Here is a 21,962-nt window from a genome sequence, read left to right on the forward strand (position 1 = left end):
ACATTAAATACAAGTTTGGGGGTAGCATTAACATTGGAAATAATCTTATTTCTCAAGTATATCAAATTTGCTTACTTCAGTATATAACAAAATCTCTTTCTGGGAGTGCAGGAACTGCATGAAGTGATCGTGATTTTCGAACAAAAAAGGGAAATAACTTGACATTGATGATACCACATGAACAGATGTTATATAATTAAGGCTACTTACAATCTTAATTTGTCAGACAACATAAAGAAGTTCCAATGAAGACTGAAGTTTCACCCGCTTCTGAATTTCTTTGTCATACTTTTGTAAAAGTAGCAAACCCACAGGACAAATCTTGCTGCCACGAAGCCATCAGCATCCATCTGTTTTTGTCTTTTTACTACTAAGACAAGTTAACATATGACAGCAATATATATATATATATATATGTCTGTAAAATTGACATGAAATGTCAAGAACAATATCATGGCACTAGTATTTTCTTTAAATAGATCTTTTTCTTGAGACTCTTGGGGTCCATGTTTTTCTGTGTAAGGAAAAGCCTGTGGGTCTCCATCAGTGAGATGCTCTAAGTGAATTTCACTTTATTTTTTCTGTGACTTCTTAGTTATTGCTTGACCAGGCAATTCTTGTCTGTAAATGATTTGTACTTAGATTACCTATCAGTTTTTACTTCTTATCTTTGTCTAGTCTGTTTGTATGGAAGTCCTTTCTACAAAGTCTGTTATACCAGGCATTGAACTAGGCATTTTATAAGCTCTCTGCTCCAAGAGAAGTTTAAAGGGGGCAAAAACTCTTTTTGGATCAGTCTAAACGAGGTTGCCTTATTTCTTGAAGTGTCAAATACATTTCTGGGAGTACTGTTATGGGGGGAGAGGGTGAGTAAGCCAAATAGAATCTTACATGACTTTTCTCAGACATACTTTCACAGTTGTTATTATTGATAACAGTAGCTACTTAGACATCATTTATTTAATGCTCTATTTTCATGCTTTACATACATTATCTATATTCTCATACTAACAGTGGGAATTAGTACATTATTAATTTCATCTCCTCCCCCCCCCCCCCCCCACTTTAGAGATGAAGAACCCAACACCTGGAGAGATAATGTTACCTGCCTCAGGTCACATAGCTAGAAAGTGGTGGAATCAGGATTCACCCCAGGACTAATGTTTCTAGAACCTGACCCCAGATCATTATATTATTCTATTCTTTTTACCTTCACCCTATAGCCTTTGAGTGTTCGAAGTATTTGACATTTAGATTTAAGCACAAAATTCATGCCAAAAGTAAGCTATAATTATTTTAAAATTGCTTGCCATTTTTTATGGTCTATCCTTTTATCACAGAGCCAGTAACTGCACTTGGCTGTCTGCATCTCACTTACTAACACATCTTACTGAAGATGAATCTCAATAAATGTGCACATATACCACACACACGCACGCACACACACACAAACACATCTATATGACACAGCAGTGTTGTAGGTGTAGTTCATAGCCGTGTCCAAACAGTGCCCTCTGTGTTTGCTCTTTTTTTTTCTTCTTGTTTACTGGAAAATGTTATGGGAACCCCAGTAATGAATAGGAGCTTAAAGTTCATGTTCAGTATTTCCACCTTTTAACCCTACCACCCTTTTTTTGTACACAAAAACATGATCTCTGTGGTGACTTTGCTCTGTTGACGGAATAGGAGTGTATTACTGATAGGATGGGCAGGTCGTACGGTTTCAATACTCATGAGACAAATAGATCTTGAACCTTGAAATGGCCATTTCTTTACTATGTGCTTCATAAAACTGCGGGCTAGAACAAGGGGTTTACTCAACTGACCTAAGTTGGTAAGTCGGAGTTACTTTAGAGAAATGTTCTAGAATGCTAAAGCCTCATTAGGCTCAAGATCCCGGTGTACTAGGAGAGAGAGGTAAGTATTTGACATCTGATCTCTCTAGCAGAATGTGTGCTCACCACACATAGGGCAGTATCAGATGGAAGAAGCCAGTTTCTAAAACAGTTTGGGGTGGATGTTTGCTTCTGATTAGCCTGTGTGTGTGTGTGTTGGATGAATGAGCAATTGGGAAGTCATGACCATGTGTTTGCTGTCATTTAAACTGCCATTCTAATCTAAATATACATGTGGGTGCCTAAGGAGACTTCTTTCTTTTCAAGAGGATCATTCTTAACAGCTCTCAACTCCTTGCACTTTGGGGCACTTCTGTTTTCCTGAGGGCTACTCTGTTTTCTTTTAAAAGAGGTGAGGATGATTTCTTTGCTTGCTGTATTTCTGATTTTTAAAGGCCAGCTGTATGTAAAGTTTATTTACGGTGAGCAGCAACTTCATAGGAAAGACAGCTTCTACGATGTTCTACAAGGTAATGAAAGAAGGGGGTAAGCATGAGGAGATGAATGGAAGACACAGGGGGTTTCTCTTTATAGAAGAATTCAGGAAAACCTTCCTGATTTTAGGTCACTAATTTGCATATAGCACGCATTGATCTAATTAAAAAATTAGAGAAGTTTATAAAATAGGTATGATTTTCTAATACGTCATCATATAATGGAACCCTGATGTGCGTTTTTTCCCTCAGACTGATTTAAGGTAGAAAAAAAAAAGGTACTGTTCTCCCTTGACTTCCAAGAATTTACATGTATTTTATCTACCCGGGAATTGTCCAAGTCCATATTAAAGAAGTTAGAAGTTATACATATTGAAGTTTCTTCTGCTCATGATTGTAATAGTATAGACTTCCTTTTATTTCCTTAAAGAAAGCTAAGGATTAGATTTGTAAAAATCTTACTAATCTGAAATGAATCTTTTCATCCAGAAAAGAATAATACTGGTCTTTCATTTTATCATAATTATATAGCTTATCATATTTTGAAAAGCCATACCTCCAAATGTTTTTCTTTCCCCATTCACACATTTTTAGATATAAAAGCAAACAGTGTAAAATTTAACTTACTGAAAAATAACACTTGTCATCTAACTACTAGAGGATTTGATAAAAATTAGTTATCTCTTAATTTCAGAGTACAGTGTTTCCTTAATATCTTTTGATAATCCCAGAGAGATGGTCTTATTTTTAAAAAAATTATTGCTATGCAGATTCTTACACAAATACCTGTATTTAATTGTCAGTTTGTTTCATAGTTATACTGTCTGCCTATTTGAATGGAAGTTGCCTTACAGATTAATATATATGACAAAACAATATATGTAACAAAAACCAAGTTAAGTAGTAACAAAATTTAAAGACCGTAGGATTTATTCAGAGTTGGGCAAAGTTTATACATGGGCAATAAGGTCTACCATTTTTATCCTAGAAAAGTATGAAAGTTATGTAGTTTTATGTTGGGATATCAGAATGAGTGGACATTCATTGGCAGAAATAAATTTCCCTGGAACTATATTCCAGGAGAATTTACCATATGGGTCTCTAGATGTCCAAATAGTTAATGTTTTATATAAGTGGGCAAAGTAATTTCATGTAAATACTAATCTCGTAAATTAAAATTATTTTTTTCTGATGGGGTAGAACATACGGTTTTTACCCAGGCATGGAAATATCTAAAGACTTAAGAAACCTTTTTTTTTTTTTTTTTTGAATAGCATTTCCTTTTTAAATGTTTTCATTCCAGCATAATTTCAGAGAAAACAGAAGCTGATCATAATAACTCCCTTTCATTCCAGGAAGAGTCATATTTAGTAAATTCTATTCTAGAGCAGTGAGCAGAGCCTTAGTTTTGCTTCACAGGCAGCTCCTCTCGCCTTCCCTCACTTCCCTCCCCCACTGCTTGGCCCACACTTGGGGAATTGTGCAGTTTGCCTAGTTCATCGGGAAGTTTATGAGAATAATATCGGTATTTCTAATTTTCTTTCAGGTTTTTAGTTGATAAGAAAACACCGCTTTCTAGACTAATTTGCCTTTCAGGTTTCAAGCAGTCAGCTGGTAAAGAGGACTTGACCTGTTACACATTTCACATTGTTATAAGATAAAAACCAATCTCTTAGGAGATGTTTAAGTCAAATGTAATTAAGTGGAAAGAAGAGTCTGTGTTTTATTCTTGCTTTTCAGCACTTGGTCTTTTATGTGTAGTGGACAAAAAGGTGATAAGTAGTCTTTATAGGAAGAAATTTGCCATATGATAAGCTAAATGTGCTAAAGTGTTAAAATAAAATGTATGTATTTGAAACATGCATGTCTGGATGGGTATGGTTAAGGATTCTAGAATTGAGCTTTTCCTGAATAATGATTGTACGAGTAGGGGATGCTCTTGTTTCATGAAGATTAAAAAAAAACAAGTGTGGGTCTTTAAATCATTCTTGAGATATTGAAATTGAATGCGTTTCTGAGGATCAATTCAGAAGCAGTTCCAAACCATCCTCTGAGAATGCCATAAATCATGTGTGCTATGGCTCTAATTGAACAGTGTGAATCTGAATCCTCATTAACTTGTCTGTAAGGAAGAGAAAATTGAAGAGAGCAAGGAAGAGGGCCGAGGAGAAGACCTTTAGCCGGTGCTGTCCTGAGCTGCCATTGTTGAAGGACGTCCTTTGAGCTAATTTCAGTCCCATAAAAAAAAAAAATCTATTTAGTGATTAGTAACCAGTGGATAAGAGCAGAAAGCCCAAGCGAATAAAGGCCATAAATACTGAAGTCCTTGGGATAACAGCCTGTAAAACTGTCAGAAAGCATTGCTTAAGTGACAAAAGATAGCCCAAAGTAACAAGAAGCCTAGCTCGCTAGGCAATACGCCATATTCTCGGACACAAGACATCATGTAGTTTTGTCCAAAAATAGAGGTTCTTCTTGAATCCAGTACCTGCCCCACTTCATTTATTTGTAGTGGCTGGTGCCTCTTTGCTTTTAATTTGTGGTTGATTGCATTTGCGAGTAGGAATCATGATGCTTGTTAAAGATAGCAGTGTTTCCAAAAGTAGAACTATGATTACTGAAACTTCTGTTTAGATCCATCAAGATCTACTTACTTGCTGAGAATGTTTAGCCTAACTAGAGTGAGTGGGTGCGTGCGTGTGTGTGTGTGTGTGTGTGTGTGTGTGTGTGTGTATTTTTAACAGGCAGATGGTTAGGAATTAGATGGTGTTGAGTGCCTTTCTCTTGTTTTTAAATTAAAGTCTAAAGTTCACAATTCTTAAATATTTCTCCCTAAGGGAAAAATAAGTAAATAAAACCAGAAGAATGTTAGTCTATATTATAAACTATCTTGTTTTTACTGTACAATATTGAGATCACAAATGATTAAAGTCTTACCAGCCTGTACTTTAGATATGTTTTCGGAGTCAGAGAAAATTCACGATAATGGAGTCAAAGGTCTTTATTCCAAAACTCCTATTGTTCTATGATGATGATTTTATGGCAGTTGAATTACAATGTTAGCAAGCAAAATGATACATTTTACAGTTTTACAGTATAACCTTCAAATCCCACATGTGCGTTTTAGAGCTGTGTCTTCAGTATATTTAAAGAGTTGTGCTTCTTCAAGTTAGAGAATTTTGTCAACTTATGGGCATTTGCTTTTCAGCATCCCGGCTGTGAGAACTGAAGGTGTCATTCACTTGAAGGGAGCAGATGTTAAAGGTTCTTGCCCCTGCCTCCCTAATCCCAAACACCCTTGAAGAAGAGAAACGTCCTATTACCCAAATAGGCATCTTTCTGATGGTGAGAAAAGGCGGTAAAAGGCAGTAAATCTGCCTTCTCATTATGAGGTGCAACAATAGATTGATTTATGAAGAAAAGCAACTGTTGGGCTTATATGTGTGCATGGAAGTGTAGGTTCCTTTAGAGTCTTATAAGCGGTAGCTTTCCTCCTGTTCTTGACAAGAATTTAATATTACTAATAGGGAATGTGTTGATCCCAAATGCCACAGTTTTTAAGGGGGTGCATTAAGAAGAAAACAACAACAAAAACCCCCCACCTTCTAATGGGTTCACATGAGAACAATCTCTTAAATGGCTGTGTTTTTGCTATTTTCATTTGTTTTCATTAAATAGAGGGGAATTCTTAAAGAGAGTTTTATTTTTATCAACTTTGTGTTAGTACTTAACACTAGATAGAAGCGAATGTAAGTATAGCATATTTAGATGTTAGGCTGTTTATAAAATTTTCAGTTCCCGTTAGTGTGTAATTTTCAGCAAACACTATAAAATTATCAGACAGACCCACAGTAAAGATAATCTCAAATTGCAGGGAGGTCATGTTAAGCATTTTGTGTTGAGTTTTTAAGATCTTTGTGCACTTTAAAATCTTTTAAATAAGTCTGTGTTACCTCTTATTTGACAAGGAGCTTTGTTAGAGTATTTCTATTTAACTTCAAAGTTAAAATTTAAGCTCTAAGTAAATTTTGAGTGTAAAATATAAAATACAAAAATCTGGATGGTCTCTAAATAAACTGATATGACACTGCCTTGTGTATTTAGCACCTATCACTCCAGAATTTGTAATCTATGTGATATAATTAAGATTTGAGCAGGTAACTTAAAGATTTCAAGCTGATAATTATCTATAGAGTTGAGGTTAAAGCTCATCTCTCTCGATAAACTTGTATCCCCAAGGTATGTATATTTCTAAATTGTAGCAGTGACTGTGCTAACATTCCGTACAAGAAGGCACATACAAATACTGGAAAATTAAAAAGAAAATAAGTAAGGGTTCTATTATTTTCTTCTACCCCCATGGATTATCTTACATCCATCTATATGCACATGCATGCACACACCCACCCCCATGGAACTTTGGAGTGCTGATCCAGAAGGGATTCAGTGTGTTACCTGGAAAGCACACTGTTATTTTAATTAGGGAGATATGGGCGTGTAAAGACTTAATGCTTGCAACTATCAGCAATCTTTGTGATATAAATCATAGACTGATAATGAGAAATGTTGCGTTTTGACCTGGTGATGATCGGATGGTTTTAAATCAATACTTTTTCCCCAGTGGACTTTGGTTATTTTGGAAGTCAAAGTACCACGGAAGGAAAGGTCTTAGCAAATAAAATGGAGTCTTGATGCTGCTGCTAGGATAGTAAATCTAAGCTTCACATTTAATGGGGGAAATTCTCTAAGATGTCCAAAGATTAAAATTAATAAAACTTCTTGACATTTGTGTAAGACTATAAAGGTTCTATAGCTGTCCATCTCATGCGCTATGGCCGTTTTAAAGTAAGCCATTTTTTTAAAAAAGGTCTAAAGTTAATGAGAAAATGCAGTTTAATGTCTTGACAGATGATCTCTTCAGGTATATCTGTGCTTTACTTCATTTCAATTAATTACATCTTTTTGATACCCTGAACTCATGCTATTTAATTTACTTTAATATTTTAAGTTTTATAATCCAAAACTGAGAGTTACAACCGCATATAACATACTTTTAGGACTTTGTTCAACACTGCCCTTATATGGCGAAAGAATGCAACAATACTTTTACAATATTTCAGGTGTCTCCTGCACGGCACAGGTGGGTTATTTCACAAGGAACTGAATAGTTGCTCTGACAACAGTTTCAGGATCTTATTGTTAACTGATGAGCAATGGTGTTCTAATGTTCAGTGGTCCCCTTCAATAGTGGTTAATTATGGGGCAATTCTGCGAGGAAACGTTTTTTTTCTTTCTCTTTTGTGAGGCATTACAGCTCTAAACCCTGTCACTTGTAACTTTTTTCTTTCTCTACCCTAATCCTCAAAATACACGAGAGAGAGAGAGAGAGAGAGAGAGAGAGAGAGAGAGAGAGAGAGAGGGAGGGAGCGAGCAGTTAAAAGATAAGTCTCTGGCTTAAGAACCCAGTGGTATATTTTATGGCCAGTTGAGAAACACAACTTCTACGCACATGGTCTTCGCTCACGGAATAACAACATGCTTAGAGGGAGTGCAACTATAAATGGTCTGTTTCCAGATAATTTCTCATTCCTAAAGCTCTTAACAAGTGTGTGATTTGGGGCACACATCTGGAATATACACCATCCTGCAACAACCAGATTTTTTGGAAGATCATATGTTCTGGCCACAATAGTCAGTAGCAGCCTTCCAAGTACAACCGGTGATGATAAAAGAGTTGGGGCTCTTGTGTTTAAAAGAGAGGAAGCTAAAAGAAAATTATAGCCATTCCTAAGTGTGGAAAAGGGTCTCGTGGAAAGATTTATAGGCCCTTGTTCCCCAAGGCCATTTCGTTTCCTAATGGGATTCTGTGTTCTCACACTGGGGGTGATGGGCACAAATGATGACAGCACTTAATAATAACAGTGAAGGTGACAATAATAAGGAAGAAGGCGGCAAATGCTCAAAACAGAGGCACCACAATATAAAGCCAATTATCTGGGCTTCCAGGATGATTTTGTCCGTAAGTGGGATATGTAACAGAAATAAGGCTTCTGGTTTGCTAACAGGAGAGAGGGCAGTTCTTAGGATCTTGCTCTCTTACCAGAAAATGACAGGCATGACAATAGCTTTTGAAAATGTAAGGGCCCCGCAGGCTAAATACACCTACAATTTAACATCAAGTTCATTTCATTTGTCATAATACCTGCAAATGGAGAGGGTTTGCCAACCCTTTGGTCACAGGCTTGAGTAACTGTTAAGCAATAAAAGTTGTAGCTTCCTATTCCGGTGTCCTTTCCCCACTTTCTCTTTGTTTTCAAAGAAAGACCTGTTGACAGATTATTTAAAACATTACATCTATTTTTTTTTCCGAGGGTTATGTATGGATTGTATAGAAGAGCTGAATAACAAGAGTAGATCACTTTAGAAGGTAAATAAAATAAAGGATCGTAGCGTGTCGCCTGATGTCAGTCTTCTTGATCAGTTCCAATGTCAAGAGGATCAGGGCCATTCTAGGAGAAAACTCCTTGCTGTTTTAAGCAAAACTTACTGAACTGGTGAGGGGAGTAGCCAGGATCTGTTGTAGTGTTGATTGGACAAGTGTTAGAAGCAATTGACACAGGCACATTCAGACCCAGGGATGCAGGGTTTTATCACTGGTTTGTTTTGGGTACCGATCACAAGAAGTCCCTCATGGACAGAAGGATATTCAGTGCAGCTTCAACAGTGACATAGAAAACTCTGTTCCCTGACGAGTGTTATCACAGGGTGTTAGTGTGTTCAGAATGCTGCTTTAAATTAATTCTGCTTTTTCAAGGTGTAAGTGGAAAGAGAACTGGATTAGAAGTCAGAAAACTTGGATGCTAACCCTCCTGACTGTTACCTACTGGCTGCTTAATCTTACTGTGCTTTGGTTTCACCATCAGTAAAATGGGGATAAAAAATATGCCCTTTTGTCTTAATCAGCTTGGGCTGCTGTAACAAAATACCACAGAATAGGTGGCTTACATAACAGATTTCCTATGTTCTCGAGGCTGGGAAGGCCAAGTTCAAAGTGCTGCCTGATTTGGTTCCCCTGTGAGGGTTTTTTTCTTGCAGCTCCGTCTCACTGTGTCTTCACATGCTGGGCAGGAGAGCTCTTGTTGTCTCTTCTAAATAAGGGCGCTAATCCTATCATGAAAGCCCCACCCTCATGACCTCCCAAATTACCCTAATTACCTCCCAAACGCCTCATCTCCAAATACCATCCTGTGGGGGTTTAGGCCTTTAACATATGAATTTTAGCAGAACACATTCAGTCCGTAACACTTGCCTTTCTAATGGTCAAGCAAAGGAAATAATACAATAGATAGAGTGACACAACGATATATTATCTTTCTATATAGTAAAGTTTTGTTCTTTTAGCATGTTTATTTTGAAGCGGTTATTAGTGTAAAATCAAATGAAAATAAAAGTTCTCATGTCTGTCCTTTTGATAATTCTTGCATCATTCTTGTCAGATTAACTTAATCCGTGTTATTTCACAACTTTTTAATACTTAGTTCTTTGCTTGCCTGCAAGCTTACCTTTTGTTGACATACCTATCACAATATATTACCTATCAATGGGAATTTGGTAAGAGACTACACTCCTATGATGAACATTTCCCGTAATTGTTTAAAATGGATATGTCATTTTTCTTTAAAAATGAATTAAGTGTATATTTGAAAGCTGAGTTGGATTATCTTCAGTTTCTTATAGAAGAGAGACTAAATGAGGTAGTCTTATTTTTTTTCAGTTATATCAAGATACAGTTGACATATAAAATTGTATTAGTTTAAGGCATATAATGTAATCATTTGATACGTGGATATATTGTGAAATGATTGCCACTGTGAGTTCAGTTAACATCCATCATAAATGAGTTAGTCTTTTAAATGATATTATATGCTGGGGCGCCGGGGTGGCTCAGTCAGTTAAGCAACCAACTTTGGCTCAGGTCATGGTCTTATGGTTTGTGGGTTCGAGCCCTGCATCAGGCTCTGTGCTTACAGCTCAGAGCCTAGAGCCTGCTTCAGATTCTATGTCTCCCTCTCTCTCTCTCTCTTTGCCCCTCCCCTACTTGCTCACTGTATCTCTCTCTCTCTCAAAAATAAACATTAAAAAAAATTTAAATGGTATTATATGCTGAGGAAAAAAAGTGTCAGATGATTATTAATTTTTAGTGAAGGAAGCACTAAACTGACAAGAACCTAGTACTCTAGTCACAAAAGTTGATAGAGATATAAATAAAGTGTATTACATTTGTGATTTCTTTGTTTAGCACTCACCCTTGACACAGTCTTTCTGGATATTTGTGCAAAAAAGATCATTTTTATTGCAGGCTCTATGTTTTCTTTTACTCAGCAAGGCACAAATTTTGTGGAAAACAAGTAGCAATGTATCTAAAATCATTTCTGTTTAACTAGTTATATTCTCTCCCTTTCCGCTGAAGAAAAAAAAGGCATATATTATTCTCCCCCTTTTTTCTTTATTTTGATTGCTTTAAAGATCAAGTTGAAATTCTGTTCAGAAATACAGTGGCCTCTGAGAAAAGATGGCCTCTTCTGCCTTCTGATCACCTAAGGAGGAAGCCTTGCTCCCAGCGTAAGAAACAATGCCAGATTTACAAGCCCTCTCGCGTGACCTGCCTTGACAGGTGTTCTCTTCTGAAGCACTTAACTCGTACGAGTTGTAAACATGTGGTTTTTCTTACTCATCTTGAACAAAAATAATCCTCCGTAGAAAATCCATTATAAAATGATTTCGCATAGCCATTTAATGTTGAAGATTCCATTGCAAATCTTGGTAGGCCCGTTGTTTTGGTAGTAAAGATAGATCTTGTTTTAGGCAAAAGAGGACTATGGGGTCTATTGTAAGTAACAGTAGCAACCAGATGTTGATGAGGTACCCTGTAACAGTAGTGGGCTAGGGATTTTGATTCCATTGCACAATTTAACATTATCACTTCCACCTGAGGTTCAGTGCCCTCACTCTCTGAGGACCTTAATGCTGAAGCAGTAGAAATTGAGATGATTGTTTTTTATCCGAATAAAGTCAGGTTTTTATTAGATATTGGGAAAGGCTTGAGCAGGCAAGGTGAGAGAGAGATTCCCAAGTTTAACACTCAGTGAATGCTTGATATGATAATGAGTGTCATAGAACTTGAGGTGCTTAAGCCCAGGCTTCAGTCCCTGTGGAACACACTGTTTAAGCTTCATGTCTAGCGTTTGAGAACTTAGGAGGTCAGTTAAGCATGTGTCCTTTGGGCCTAAACAGGAAGAGGCCAAAACTTTTTTTGGTGGGGCAGATTTTGATATTTCTTTTTTTTTTTCAACGTTTATTTATTTATTTATTTATTTATTTTTGGGACAGAGAGAGACACAGCATGAACGGGGAGGGGCAGAGAGAGAGGGAGACACAGAATCGGAAACAGGCTCCAGGCTCTGAGCCATCAGCCCAGAGCCTGACGCGGGGCTCGAACTCACGGACCGCGAGATCGTGACCTGGCTGAAGTCGGACGCTTAACCGACTGCGCCACCCAGGCGCCCCGATATTTCAAAAACAAGTATCCAATTAGTAATGGAAATAATCAGAACCTCACTGAGGTTCCCTTACACTTAGGTTTTGGCACATATACATGTAAGGAGGGGACAAGAGGAAGCAATGATCTTTTCAGTCCTTGGGGTCTGTAAAGATCTTAATCTAGCTCTCTTTATGGTGAAGAGTTTTTAAAAAAAAAAAAAAAACAACCTTTCCTCATTTATAAAGTCATCCTTGATTTGTGTTTTTGGAGAGTAAATCTGATTTTATTTTCAAATAAAATACAGACTTAAAGTGAGCAACGCTTTTTTGTTGTTGCTTGTTGGATGTGATAAACTGTAAGACTGTCAGCCCCATCTAATAGCAGAATAGCTTTTTGAGCAGTTAACATCGAGTCGAATTCTGCTGTGGTCTGGTTAGGTAAGTTTAAGGCCCATCCACTATGACGTGATTTTTGTACATGCTTCTTAAGTGTCTTTATTGAGTGGTAACTGCATTTTTTTCAGGGTGCTTTTCTTGCAAAACACTTTGATGAGAAGGCAAGGATGCTACTTCTAGAAACATCAATCAGTTTCTATTTTTTCTCATGATGCTTCTTTTTTCTCTTCCGCTTTCATAAATTTAAGATTCTTTCCAAAACGTGCGTTTGCATTTAGAAGGAAAGAAATGATTAACCTAGTATCAGTGGTGTTCTGCTTGGAATTTTCATTAATACTGTTTGTTGAGCTTTTACAATATAAATATGCCCAGACCCACCACACCAAACCCATTGAGTCAAAATTTCCGTATGTATAGAATCCCCCCCTAACTGATTCTGATGAATGTCCATGGCTATGAATCTCTGGATCCTTGATCAGTGGTTCTTAGAAGTCGGGTTGGCCCCCAGAACAGCAGCTGCGTCACCTGGGAACTTTTATGGAATCCAGGTTCTCATCCCTATCCCAGAATTATTGACTCAGAAACTCTGGAGTCGGACCCAGCTGTCTGTGTTTTAACAAGTCCTTCGGGTAATTCTAATGCCCATGAAAGTGGGAGACTCACTGTCTTTGATCATCCCACGGGGTCTCCTTGGCTCCCAAACCACAAATCCCTGTTCTGGTTACAAAAAGCTCCCAGGACATTGAAATCTGCTGTCCAGCATTCAACATTGTATCCTTTTCCATTCACCTCTGTTGCTTTAAACTTTCTGTGTTCATATTTGCAGTGAATTAAGCACAATCGCCCTTAAATCCTTTGCGGATCAGGGGTGGTGTTAATGATAAACATTGAACAAAAGCCTTTTTCTCCTGTTGTATTCTGTTCTTTACTCTTGGTCAATTTTCTGATGGTAACTGTGGAATTATTAACCTTGTTTGTGGTTAAGAAGCTAAAAGAAGGCTGCCTGCAGGTTTGGTTCTGGCCCTGGCATGATGCTTGAGGCAGATGGATCAAGTTTGGCAAGGGGTGGTTGGAGAGATGACCGCCATCCCCTCTTGCTTGCCCCATTAATGTCACTCTCAGCAAATAGCTCCGGCAGAACGGCTCCTTTGAGTCCAGTGCAACAAGACTGGTCCCGCAGGAGAGGGACCTAGAGCTCCCTCCACTCCACTTGTAAGGAAACCTCCTTTTTGGCTCCCACATGGTTTCCAGGGCTCTCAAAAGAATACCATTTGCAGACACTTTTCATGGCTGAAAAGAGCGCCCTGGAGAGGAAAAGGAGTGCTCCACGGCGCCCAGGGGAAATGTTTTGCAGCTGGGCATTGCACACGACTGCTAGCCCAACGCCCGTGTGGTGGGCAGCTCACCTTTGTGGCTCGACAGTGGACGCGCCACTCAGCAGACACGAAGAGCGCCTCACACAGGCGTTTGTGCTCGTGAACCACCTCTTGTGTGTGGGCCACAGACAGCAGCATGGAGGACATCGTGCGGCACGTTTCCGGTACCTCTTGCAGCGGTGAAGGGTTGGTGGCCGCCTGCTGCTCATTAGAGATCCTGTCTGGCTCTTTTCCTGCGGGATGAGTGGTAAACTGCTGACACCTGTTTTCCCATCCAGCCCGAGGACGTGAAGTGTGCATTTGGAAGGCCTGAAAGTGCTTCCTTGTGTCTGAGTCTGGATCTCGGTGTTGCCGGGGGGGGGAGGGGGTTGGGAGTCGGTGGGGGGCAGGGAGATGAAACAGTCAGTGGTGAGAAAACCGCATTATCGACGGGACTGAGGTTCTCCTCATGGAGCGGCTTCCGTTGGTGCTCTTAGTTTGTCTTCCACGTGGCCCTGATAACTCGGGCGCCCACTGAGCAACGTAGAAAGATAGGTCCTGTACATGGAAAGACCTCATGTTTTTCTCGGATAACATGAGTGTGTAGGTGAGGCTGTGAGCACATTAGAAAGTGGGTGGAAATAGCCCACTCTTGCAGCCAAATGTACCAACAGTAAGTTATGTTAAATTTGGCCTAAATCCGTAAAATTCGACTGTGTTGATGGTATGATCAAATTCTTTGCACTGTTCTGTCCATGCATTTGCTCTTCCCGTTTTTACCTACTGCAAAGCCTTCTAGAAAGTGGCAGATGGTGGAACAGAGGGCCTGATGCTCTGCCTTCAGTCACAGATACAGAGTGCCTGCTGTATGCAGTGCTTGATGCTAAGTATGAGGTGATAACAAGAAGCACCAGAGAGACCCCCGCACCCCTGCCTTTTCAAGTCCCCGCAGTCTGCTGGAGGGAAAAGACACATGCATTACAGGTCGCGCGACACTGCAGCATATCACAGAAGCAAACAGATGAGAGCCACGTTTTCAGTGGGTTTGGAAAAGGAAGACACCTGTGAGTTGGACAGGCCAGGGAGGGAGTGGCATTTGTCCTGGGTATTAGAGGATGAGGAGAGTCCATGGTGAAGGAGTGGGACACGTGTATGATGCTTTCTCCCTGCATCTGTAGGCTGTGGAACTAAAGGGTGATTTTTGTTTTAAATTTTGTTTTTTTAAGTGGTGGCAACATTTCCCCATGACTCATTTGTGAGACTTGGCCAGATCTCCTTGTGAACATTACCTCTATTTGCAAACTGTGGATGAATGGGGTTAGGGTTGGGTCATGGCCTTGGACCAGAGTGAAATTAACTGGCTCATAATGTGATTGAACCAGTGACCTTGGCCTCATTACCACTATGTTTTAACCGGTCGAGTCCATCAAACATTGCAGAAAGGGCAATCAAGGTAATCTTTTAGAAGGAGATTTGGATAGCAGTAAACACGGGCGTGAAATCAAAGCCAGGTTCTTCCCTCATGTAGCACCCAGGTGTTTGTCTCATCATCCTTGAATTTGTATACTTGTTTCTGCGTCTAGTAAAAATATGGCGGACAAAACAGAGAGGACAGCGTGACTCTCCTGTGTCACCGCTTTTGGCCGAATGCATTGTGTTGCCATTGTTCTTACGCAGTGCCAGACCGTTTTTGAAGAGCAGAATATTTGGGGGCAACAATGTTGCTTTTAATTTTGGAGGTGTGATGCCCCCCCTCCCCCCGCCAAATGTATTGATTGTGGCTTTCTCTGCTTCTTTCAAGTCTGAACAGCCCAGTCCTGCCAGTTCCAGCTCCAGTTCCAGCTCCAGCTTCACACCATCCCAGACAAGGCAACAAGGTATCAGTATCTCCCAGGCAAACTGGGAGAGTTTTTCTCATAAAACATCTTAATGAGTTGATTTATGGCCGTATTTTCTACTGTTTTATTATTTGAATGATAACTTGGCTTTTATGCAGTTGTATTTATTTCCCCGAGGAATGAACTGGAGTATTGTTCTGATGTATGAGGCCGGCCTCTAGAAATGCCCCCTTTTCCAGTCCCTGCCTTCAGAGTCCCATTTTACAAAAGGATTATAGACCTAGCCCATTCCAGGGAGCTCCCCAAGGAAATACAATAGCAAAAGCTGGAGTTGAGAGGCTGCGACATAGAGAAATAGGTTTTTACTCTCCCTCCTGGATGTCTTTCATTTTATTTGTTTATTTCTTCTACAGATTAATAGACCTGTTTTCTTTGGCAAGTGTTAATTTGCTGTCTTTAAAACATATTTTCCCTCTAGTTGAACTTTAAAATAAAGAGATTTAAATGTAAAGAAATCTAACACGTTTAAACCAGAACATTAACCAAATGTGTATTTTACACATTTCCGTGTGTGGAAATCTTCAAGTAAGGTCTCCTTTTTTTTTTTTTTTTAAGCATGAAAAGTGAGATCGTATCAAGGAATAATTTGGTTTTGAGCATCATGTTGCACTTTCCCTTTCTCATTGACCATACTCAATTCCTGAGGGTCTTCTGTATTTTGAAAAGGATTAAACTGTTGTATGTATTTGGGCTAAGGCTAAGCTTCCAGGAAAAAAATAAAAGACACTGACCATTTTGGCTATTCAAATTTCTTGTTACGCTCACTTCCAAAGATATAAGCCCACTACAAAAGCAGAGACATTTGGGTTTTGCAGAGTGTGAGATTGCGAAGAATCAACGCTTATTTTAGAACTGACTTAGTGATAGCTGAGATATTTATGTCATAGATTAGACTTTAGGATTCGCCTAATCCAGAATAAAAATGCCTCTCTCACTTTCTTGATTGCCTCCACAGTGTCTTCTTTAACATTAAAGAGAGTGGTCTTGTTTTCATCACATTTAGAGCAGTCAAATGAAAATAAGCCATGCTGAATCTGAATTTTTTTTCCTCCCCCCCCCCCCCCAGTTATGTCCTGTTCTAGAATAAAACTAGTTATGGCTTTCTCTCTCTCTCTCTCTCTCTCTGTCCCATCTTATGCTGGATACTCTCTTGAATTTTCTGGGCATCTGATTTATTGCATGGTTTTATTTATGTAAATATATGCTGGTATTTTGCCAGGAATTTCTTAAGCAAAATAAAAATTGGCTGCACAACATTGTTGCTTGCCCAAGACCTGGTGTCCAAGATCAATATGAAGATCAGAGATAGGACCTTACACCATGGAATTGAAATACTTTATAATCTGAACTTGACTGAAATGCTTGCTTGACCTGAAATTGACCTTGAAATAAAAGGAACAGCTAAACCTTAATAGATCAAAAACTACCACACAAAGGCTGCATTGCCAAGAACAAGTTCCAACCATGGTGATTTATTAGCCTCAACTTTTCAATACATGGATTAACCTAACAAAACATTCAATTTACTAATAGACCTTTCTGTTCCTTTTTAGATGTAATTTTTCTTAGAGAAAAAAAATACACAGTAACACATTCCTAGGAAATAGAGATTTTCCGATGAACATCCTGGGGCATCTGTTCTGAAAACAATAGTGTTTTGGTTAGATATGACATTCCCGAAACTACCAAATTTGTTTTGTAAATTGTATAAGTATATATAATAATGGGTTTGTTTGTTTTTTTTCTGTGACCAGTGTTCAGTGCTGGTGAGCAGTCCTGTGTGTCTAATATGACTAAGTGTGCTTGAAGTCACGTGATTGATTGTGTTTACTGTCATTCCTCAGGTCCTTTAAGGTCAATAATGAAAGATCTACATTCGGATGACAATGAGGAGGAATCAGATGAGGCAGAGGATAATGACAATGACTCCGAGATGGAGAGACCTGTAAATAGAGGAGGCAGCCGAAGCCGCAGGTGAGTGACTTCCCAGGGGTGCAGCTCCCTGCGGTGGAAGCCTGCCCGTTCCCTACCCTTCCCAGTGGAACCACAGCAAAGGTGTGAAACACCAAACCCCGTGCCTGCGGTAACTGGTCACATTCGTGTCCGTTGGGTCCCCTTGGCGTGCTTATATTCACCTTTACAGGGAACTCTGTATCCCTTTTCTCAGGGAGCAGAGGTTTTTCCTCTAAACATTCTACGGGGAAAACATCCTATTAGGAGTCCTTGTTCTTGAAAGCATACATCAAGGTAGCAGGACTGACAGCTGAAGTAAACTCCGTTCTCATTTGAAGAATGTGCATAGTAGATCCGTTGCTGTAGTCTCAGAATTTAAGGAAACATGTTTGCTGTTTGTAGCTGGAAATATGTAATTGGCTCCAGTGAATTATGTGTGTGACCTAATTAAAACTAGGATCACCTGTGTGTGTTTTCCAGAAAATAAATTCCTTTTAAGTGTGCTGACAATTAGGTTCCTTAAGTAGCTTTAATGCTGTGAAGCATAATTCCACATTAGAAGATGGTAATTCATGTCACTTATAATTAATAGTCAACTTGAAATTGCCTTGAGGGTTTTATTTCTTTATCACGAGGAAAACAAATAGGCATGCTTACTTTAATGTGTTTGAGTAGAAAAAATATGAATCTACTTGAACTTAAAATCCAATTACATTTATAATACTTCGCATTAAATCTTTTCCCATTACCCATTACTGTGTAAAAGGCCCTAAAATTCCTTAAAAGAATACCATCTTAACCCAAACTGGACAGATCATGTGTTTCCTAATTGGTATTTCCTCAGCATCCTTGGAGAAGGGCTCCTTGGAGTATATGCCCTCTCAGACCTCTCGGTGATTCTTCCGTGTGGCCACTCAGTACTTACCCTCAATACCTCTTCCTCTACCTTGTCCCCCAAACGCATCGATCTATGTGTTTTTTTTGAATAGGAGAAAATAAGGAGCCTTATGGCCTTGGCTTTGTAACATTTCCCTTTAGAATTTTTTACTCTGCCAAGAAGTAAACTAAAGGGTAGGACAGAAAGACCTAAAAAAGGACCAGAATGTGGCCGTGAGCATATTTTATAACAGCCCCAAACCCTGACTGCTCTCACATTTACCTGATGAAAAACACGTGACCTATTGAGCCAATTTCCAGTTATTGTGATTTAGAAAATCTAGATGTTCCGTGACTGTGGAGGCTCACCCCCTGGGTACTCCTTCCCCTGAGTCCGTGCAGGTCAAATCCCACACGCTCGCATGTTGTCTGATGCCATGCACGTTGTTAGAGATCCGCGTCTTTCCCCCGCCTGCCATGTGCTGTTAGCACAGCAGCGCCTGGGTAACATTTGGTCTTCCCTGCACTTGTAAAGTCCCCACTGTTTAATCAGCTTAAATACTCAGCCTTACCACTTCAGTCAAGAAGCATTTTAAAGCAGCGCTTCAACTGAACACTTCATTAATGTGTAATTTAGTTAAGAAAAACAAGTTCCATCAGTTTTTGCTAAAAGGATGTCCCAGTGTATCCTTTTCATTTCCTATCTTGTATCTCGTCTATCTGAATATATTACAGGGCTGGAATGTGATTGCCTATTCAGAGCAAAAGAAAAACTGTCCTGATTTCTAGAGCATTTTCTGTCTCTGAAAAGAATATTATATTAGGTGACTGTATAGCCCAGGAGAGGGAGCAGACTCTGAAGGGCATTTCAGAAAGAGGGTATACATACACCAGTGTAGAATAAAGAAATATCTCGTACTCTGGCTGGAAGAAAATTCTATTTTGTTCTGAAAAGAGAAAAACAGGGGAGGGGTTGAATTTTTGTCATCTTTGGTTGTTGAAAGATATTAGGGTTCTTTAAACAGGCATCCCAAACACACTGTCTTTTCGTCTTGCTGAAGTAGATTTCCAATGAATTGTTGTATCAGTGTTCAAAACCAGGGCCAGCCTTGAATCACCGCGCGGTAGAAATAGTTGGCGTGGGTCTAGCACGTTGGGCTTCACACAGCCCATCCTCGATGTCCCCCTGAGCTGTCAGTCACACAGGGCTGTTGTGTGACTGACACATATTCTCCTTCGCCACTGTTTCTACTCCCGCAGCCTGTACTTTTGCTGTATTGGTGAAGTGTTCACCTGTCTCAGAGAGGTGGCGGGGGAGGGGAGGGGTTCGGAAGGAAAGATAGTAACCTACAAACTGATTTGGCCGACCTTCTGCAGGCTTGGGTAACATGCTCCATGGTAGTAGGTGGGTGGAGTTGGAGCAGGGAGATCAACGGGGCCCGTAAAATGTAGTGGCTGAACACCAGCCTTGGGCTCTATTGCCTGGGTCTGAATCCCAGGGCCACCACTTTTACCTCTTGCCCCTCGGCGGGTGACCTAGTCTAAGTCTGTTTCCTCATCTGTCGAAATGAGGGTCATTAAAATGAGAAATAGCCAGCAAAACACTCAACACGGTTCCAAATACAAAGGAAGCGCCAGTATGTGTTAGCAGTTGTATGAGTTACAACAAGTTTTCAATGATTTAGCGTTTGGATTCCTTGCTCTCTGCGCCTGTTTCCATAGATGTGTTAAGAACTGTCTGTACTGATGCATGTGACTTGTTTCTTTTCAGAGTTAGCTTAAGTGATGGTAGCGACAGTGAAAGCAGTTCGGCTTCTTCACCCCTACATCACGAACCCCCGCCACCCTTATTAAAAACCAACAACAACCAGGTAAATTGCTGGGTTTGCATTCTTCAAGACTCTGCAAAATTAGGTGTGATCATTTTTACAAAGTACACAAAACTTTATTTTTATTTTTTAATGCTTATTTATTATTTTTGAGAGACAGAGCAGGGGAGGGGCAGAGAGAGAGGGAGACACAAAATCAGAAGCAGGCTCCAGGCTGTCAGCACAGAGCCCGACGCGGGGCTCGAACCCACAAACTGTGAGATCATGACCTGAGCCAGTCAGATGTTTAACTGATTAAGCCACCCATGTGCCCCAAAGCACAGAAAAGGTTTTAGCCCTTAATTAAAAAACAAAAACAAAACAAACCCTCCCTCTTGATATCAAATAAATGGGAATCTACAACCCTAGGAATAAACACACAGTTGGGGTAAAAGAGAACTTCTGTTGTCATGAAAAGTGTGTTCCCTCGGATGGGTTAATTACACGGGATGCCGGTAGGGATGGTGACAGAAAGTGCTGCTCCTGATTTCTGTATGTTCTTCCCCCTCCTCAGCAGTAAGTAGGCTAATTTAATGAATTAGAAAGACTATACCTGTTGAAGCTAGTTTAAAACCTGGTTCTTTGTTTTACTAATTGACAGTAATTTACAACTTTAAATCTTTCATCCTCCGTTTCCTCATCTGTAAATGGCGATATTACTACCTGCCTTGCTGGCTTCTGAGGAGGATGATAAATAATATATTTGTGAAGAACAAGAGGTCATGCTCAGACCTACTTGGCACTTTAGGTGATGGGAGTAGATTTTATTAGTATAGGTGCTGTGTCTCTGTGTGCTCCTCCAGGAAAGATCATCCTTTGGGATTATAAGAAATCGTTAATAAAATGCAGAGTAAATAATGGTCATTATCATTGTCCTAACTTGAGCAAAAGAAAGACGTTAATTTAATAGTCAACTCAGAATATAGTTATTTGGATAAGGTCTAGGCAAAACTTTGAAAGTTCTGATGAAGAGCTTTTGTCAAACAAGTGATTAAGACTGGGATATTTTAAATACTAAAACTAATTTCAAGGAGCATGAATATTGTAAAAGCCTCATAGTGCATTGAGTTGATACACTCATTTATGTAAGCTATTCTTATCTGTTTGTCTAGGCAGATTCCCCGTGACCTCTAGAATAATTGCCTAATCCAAGTTATCATATGAATATTATGAACTTGAAAATAAAAGAACTGTGCTTTTCAGAAATTATTCTTTTTCACAGGTGTCCTACAATTTTAAACGGTCTTGTCCTTGAACTTGCGATCGTTGCTTTATGGGGAAAATGGCGATTCTTTAGCTGACGATGTTTTCTTTAAATTTTGCATAAAGCATAAGATCTCGTAAAAATTAAAATACCTCATTTATAAAGTTTGCCCGCAACTTAAAGCCTCCATTGTGGAGTGGGGATAATATCAGTGTTGCCTGCCTCACCAGTTAACATTCAACTGCAGTTTCTTTGTGGCCTACATGTGAATGCCAGCCCAGCCTCATTGTGTTACAGACTGGCTCTTCAAGGGGTTAGTACATTCTTCCTCCCTACCCTACCTCCCCGCACCCATGTGCCCCCCACCTCCAGTGCCCGCCATGCCCCCACCACACATCAAGCACTTCAGGGACAAGTGAAGACTAAAGCACATAACCATCATCACCAGTCAGTTAGTTGGGAAGAGCCCTAGGCTGGCTAACTAGATAACTTGGGTTTCTTTTGTAAATTTGTGCTTCAGTATAAGCTGGCAAAAGAATAGAA

At 39.5% G+C, this 21,962-nt stretch overlaps 1 protein-coding gene across 2 annotated transcripts in view; it reads left to right on the forward strand.

Annotated features, from left to right (window-relative positions):
• Positions 1–21,962, forward strand: part of MLLT3 (MLLT3 super elongation complex subunit) — a 282,306-nt gene that overhangs the window by 247,947 nt on the left and 12,397 nt on the right. For both annotated transcript variants that reach the window (XM_027047137.2, XM_027047139.2), the window contains exons 6-8: positions 15,422–15,497; positions 17,363–17,492; positions 20,119–20,218. In XM_027047137.2, the coding sequence (XP_026902938.1) occupies positions 15,422–15,497; positions 17,363–17,492; positions 20,119–20,218 (306 nt within the window). The remainder of the gene's footprint in view (positions 1–15,421; positions 15,498–17,362; positions 17,493–20,118; positions 20,219–21,962) is intronic.

This window comes from Acinonyx jubatus, chromosome D4, assembly GCF_027475565.1.
Source record: "Acinonyx jubatus isolate Ajub_Pintada_27869175 chromosome D4, VMU_Ajub_asm_v1.0, whole genome shotgun sequence".
Classification (NCBI taxonomy): Eukaryota; Metazoa; Chordata; class Mammalia; order Carnivora; family Felidae; genus Acinonyx; species Acinonyx jubatus.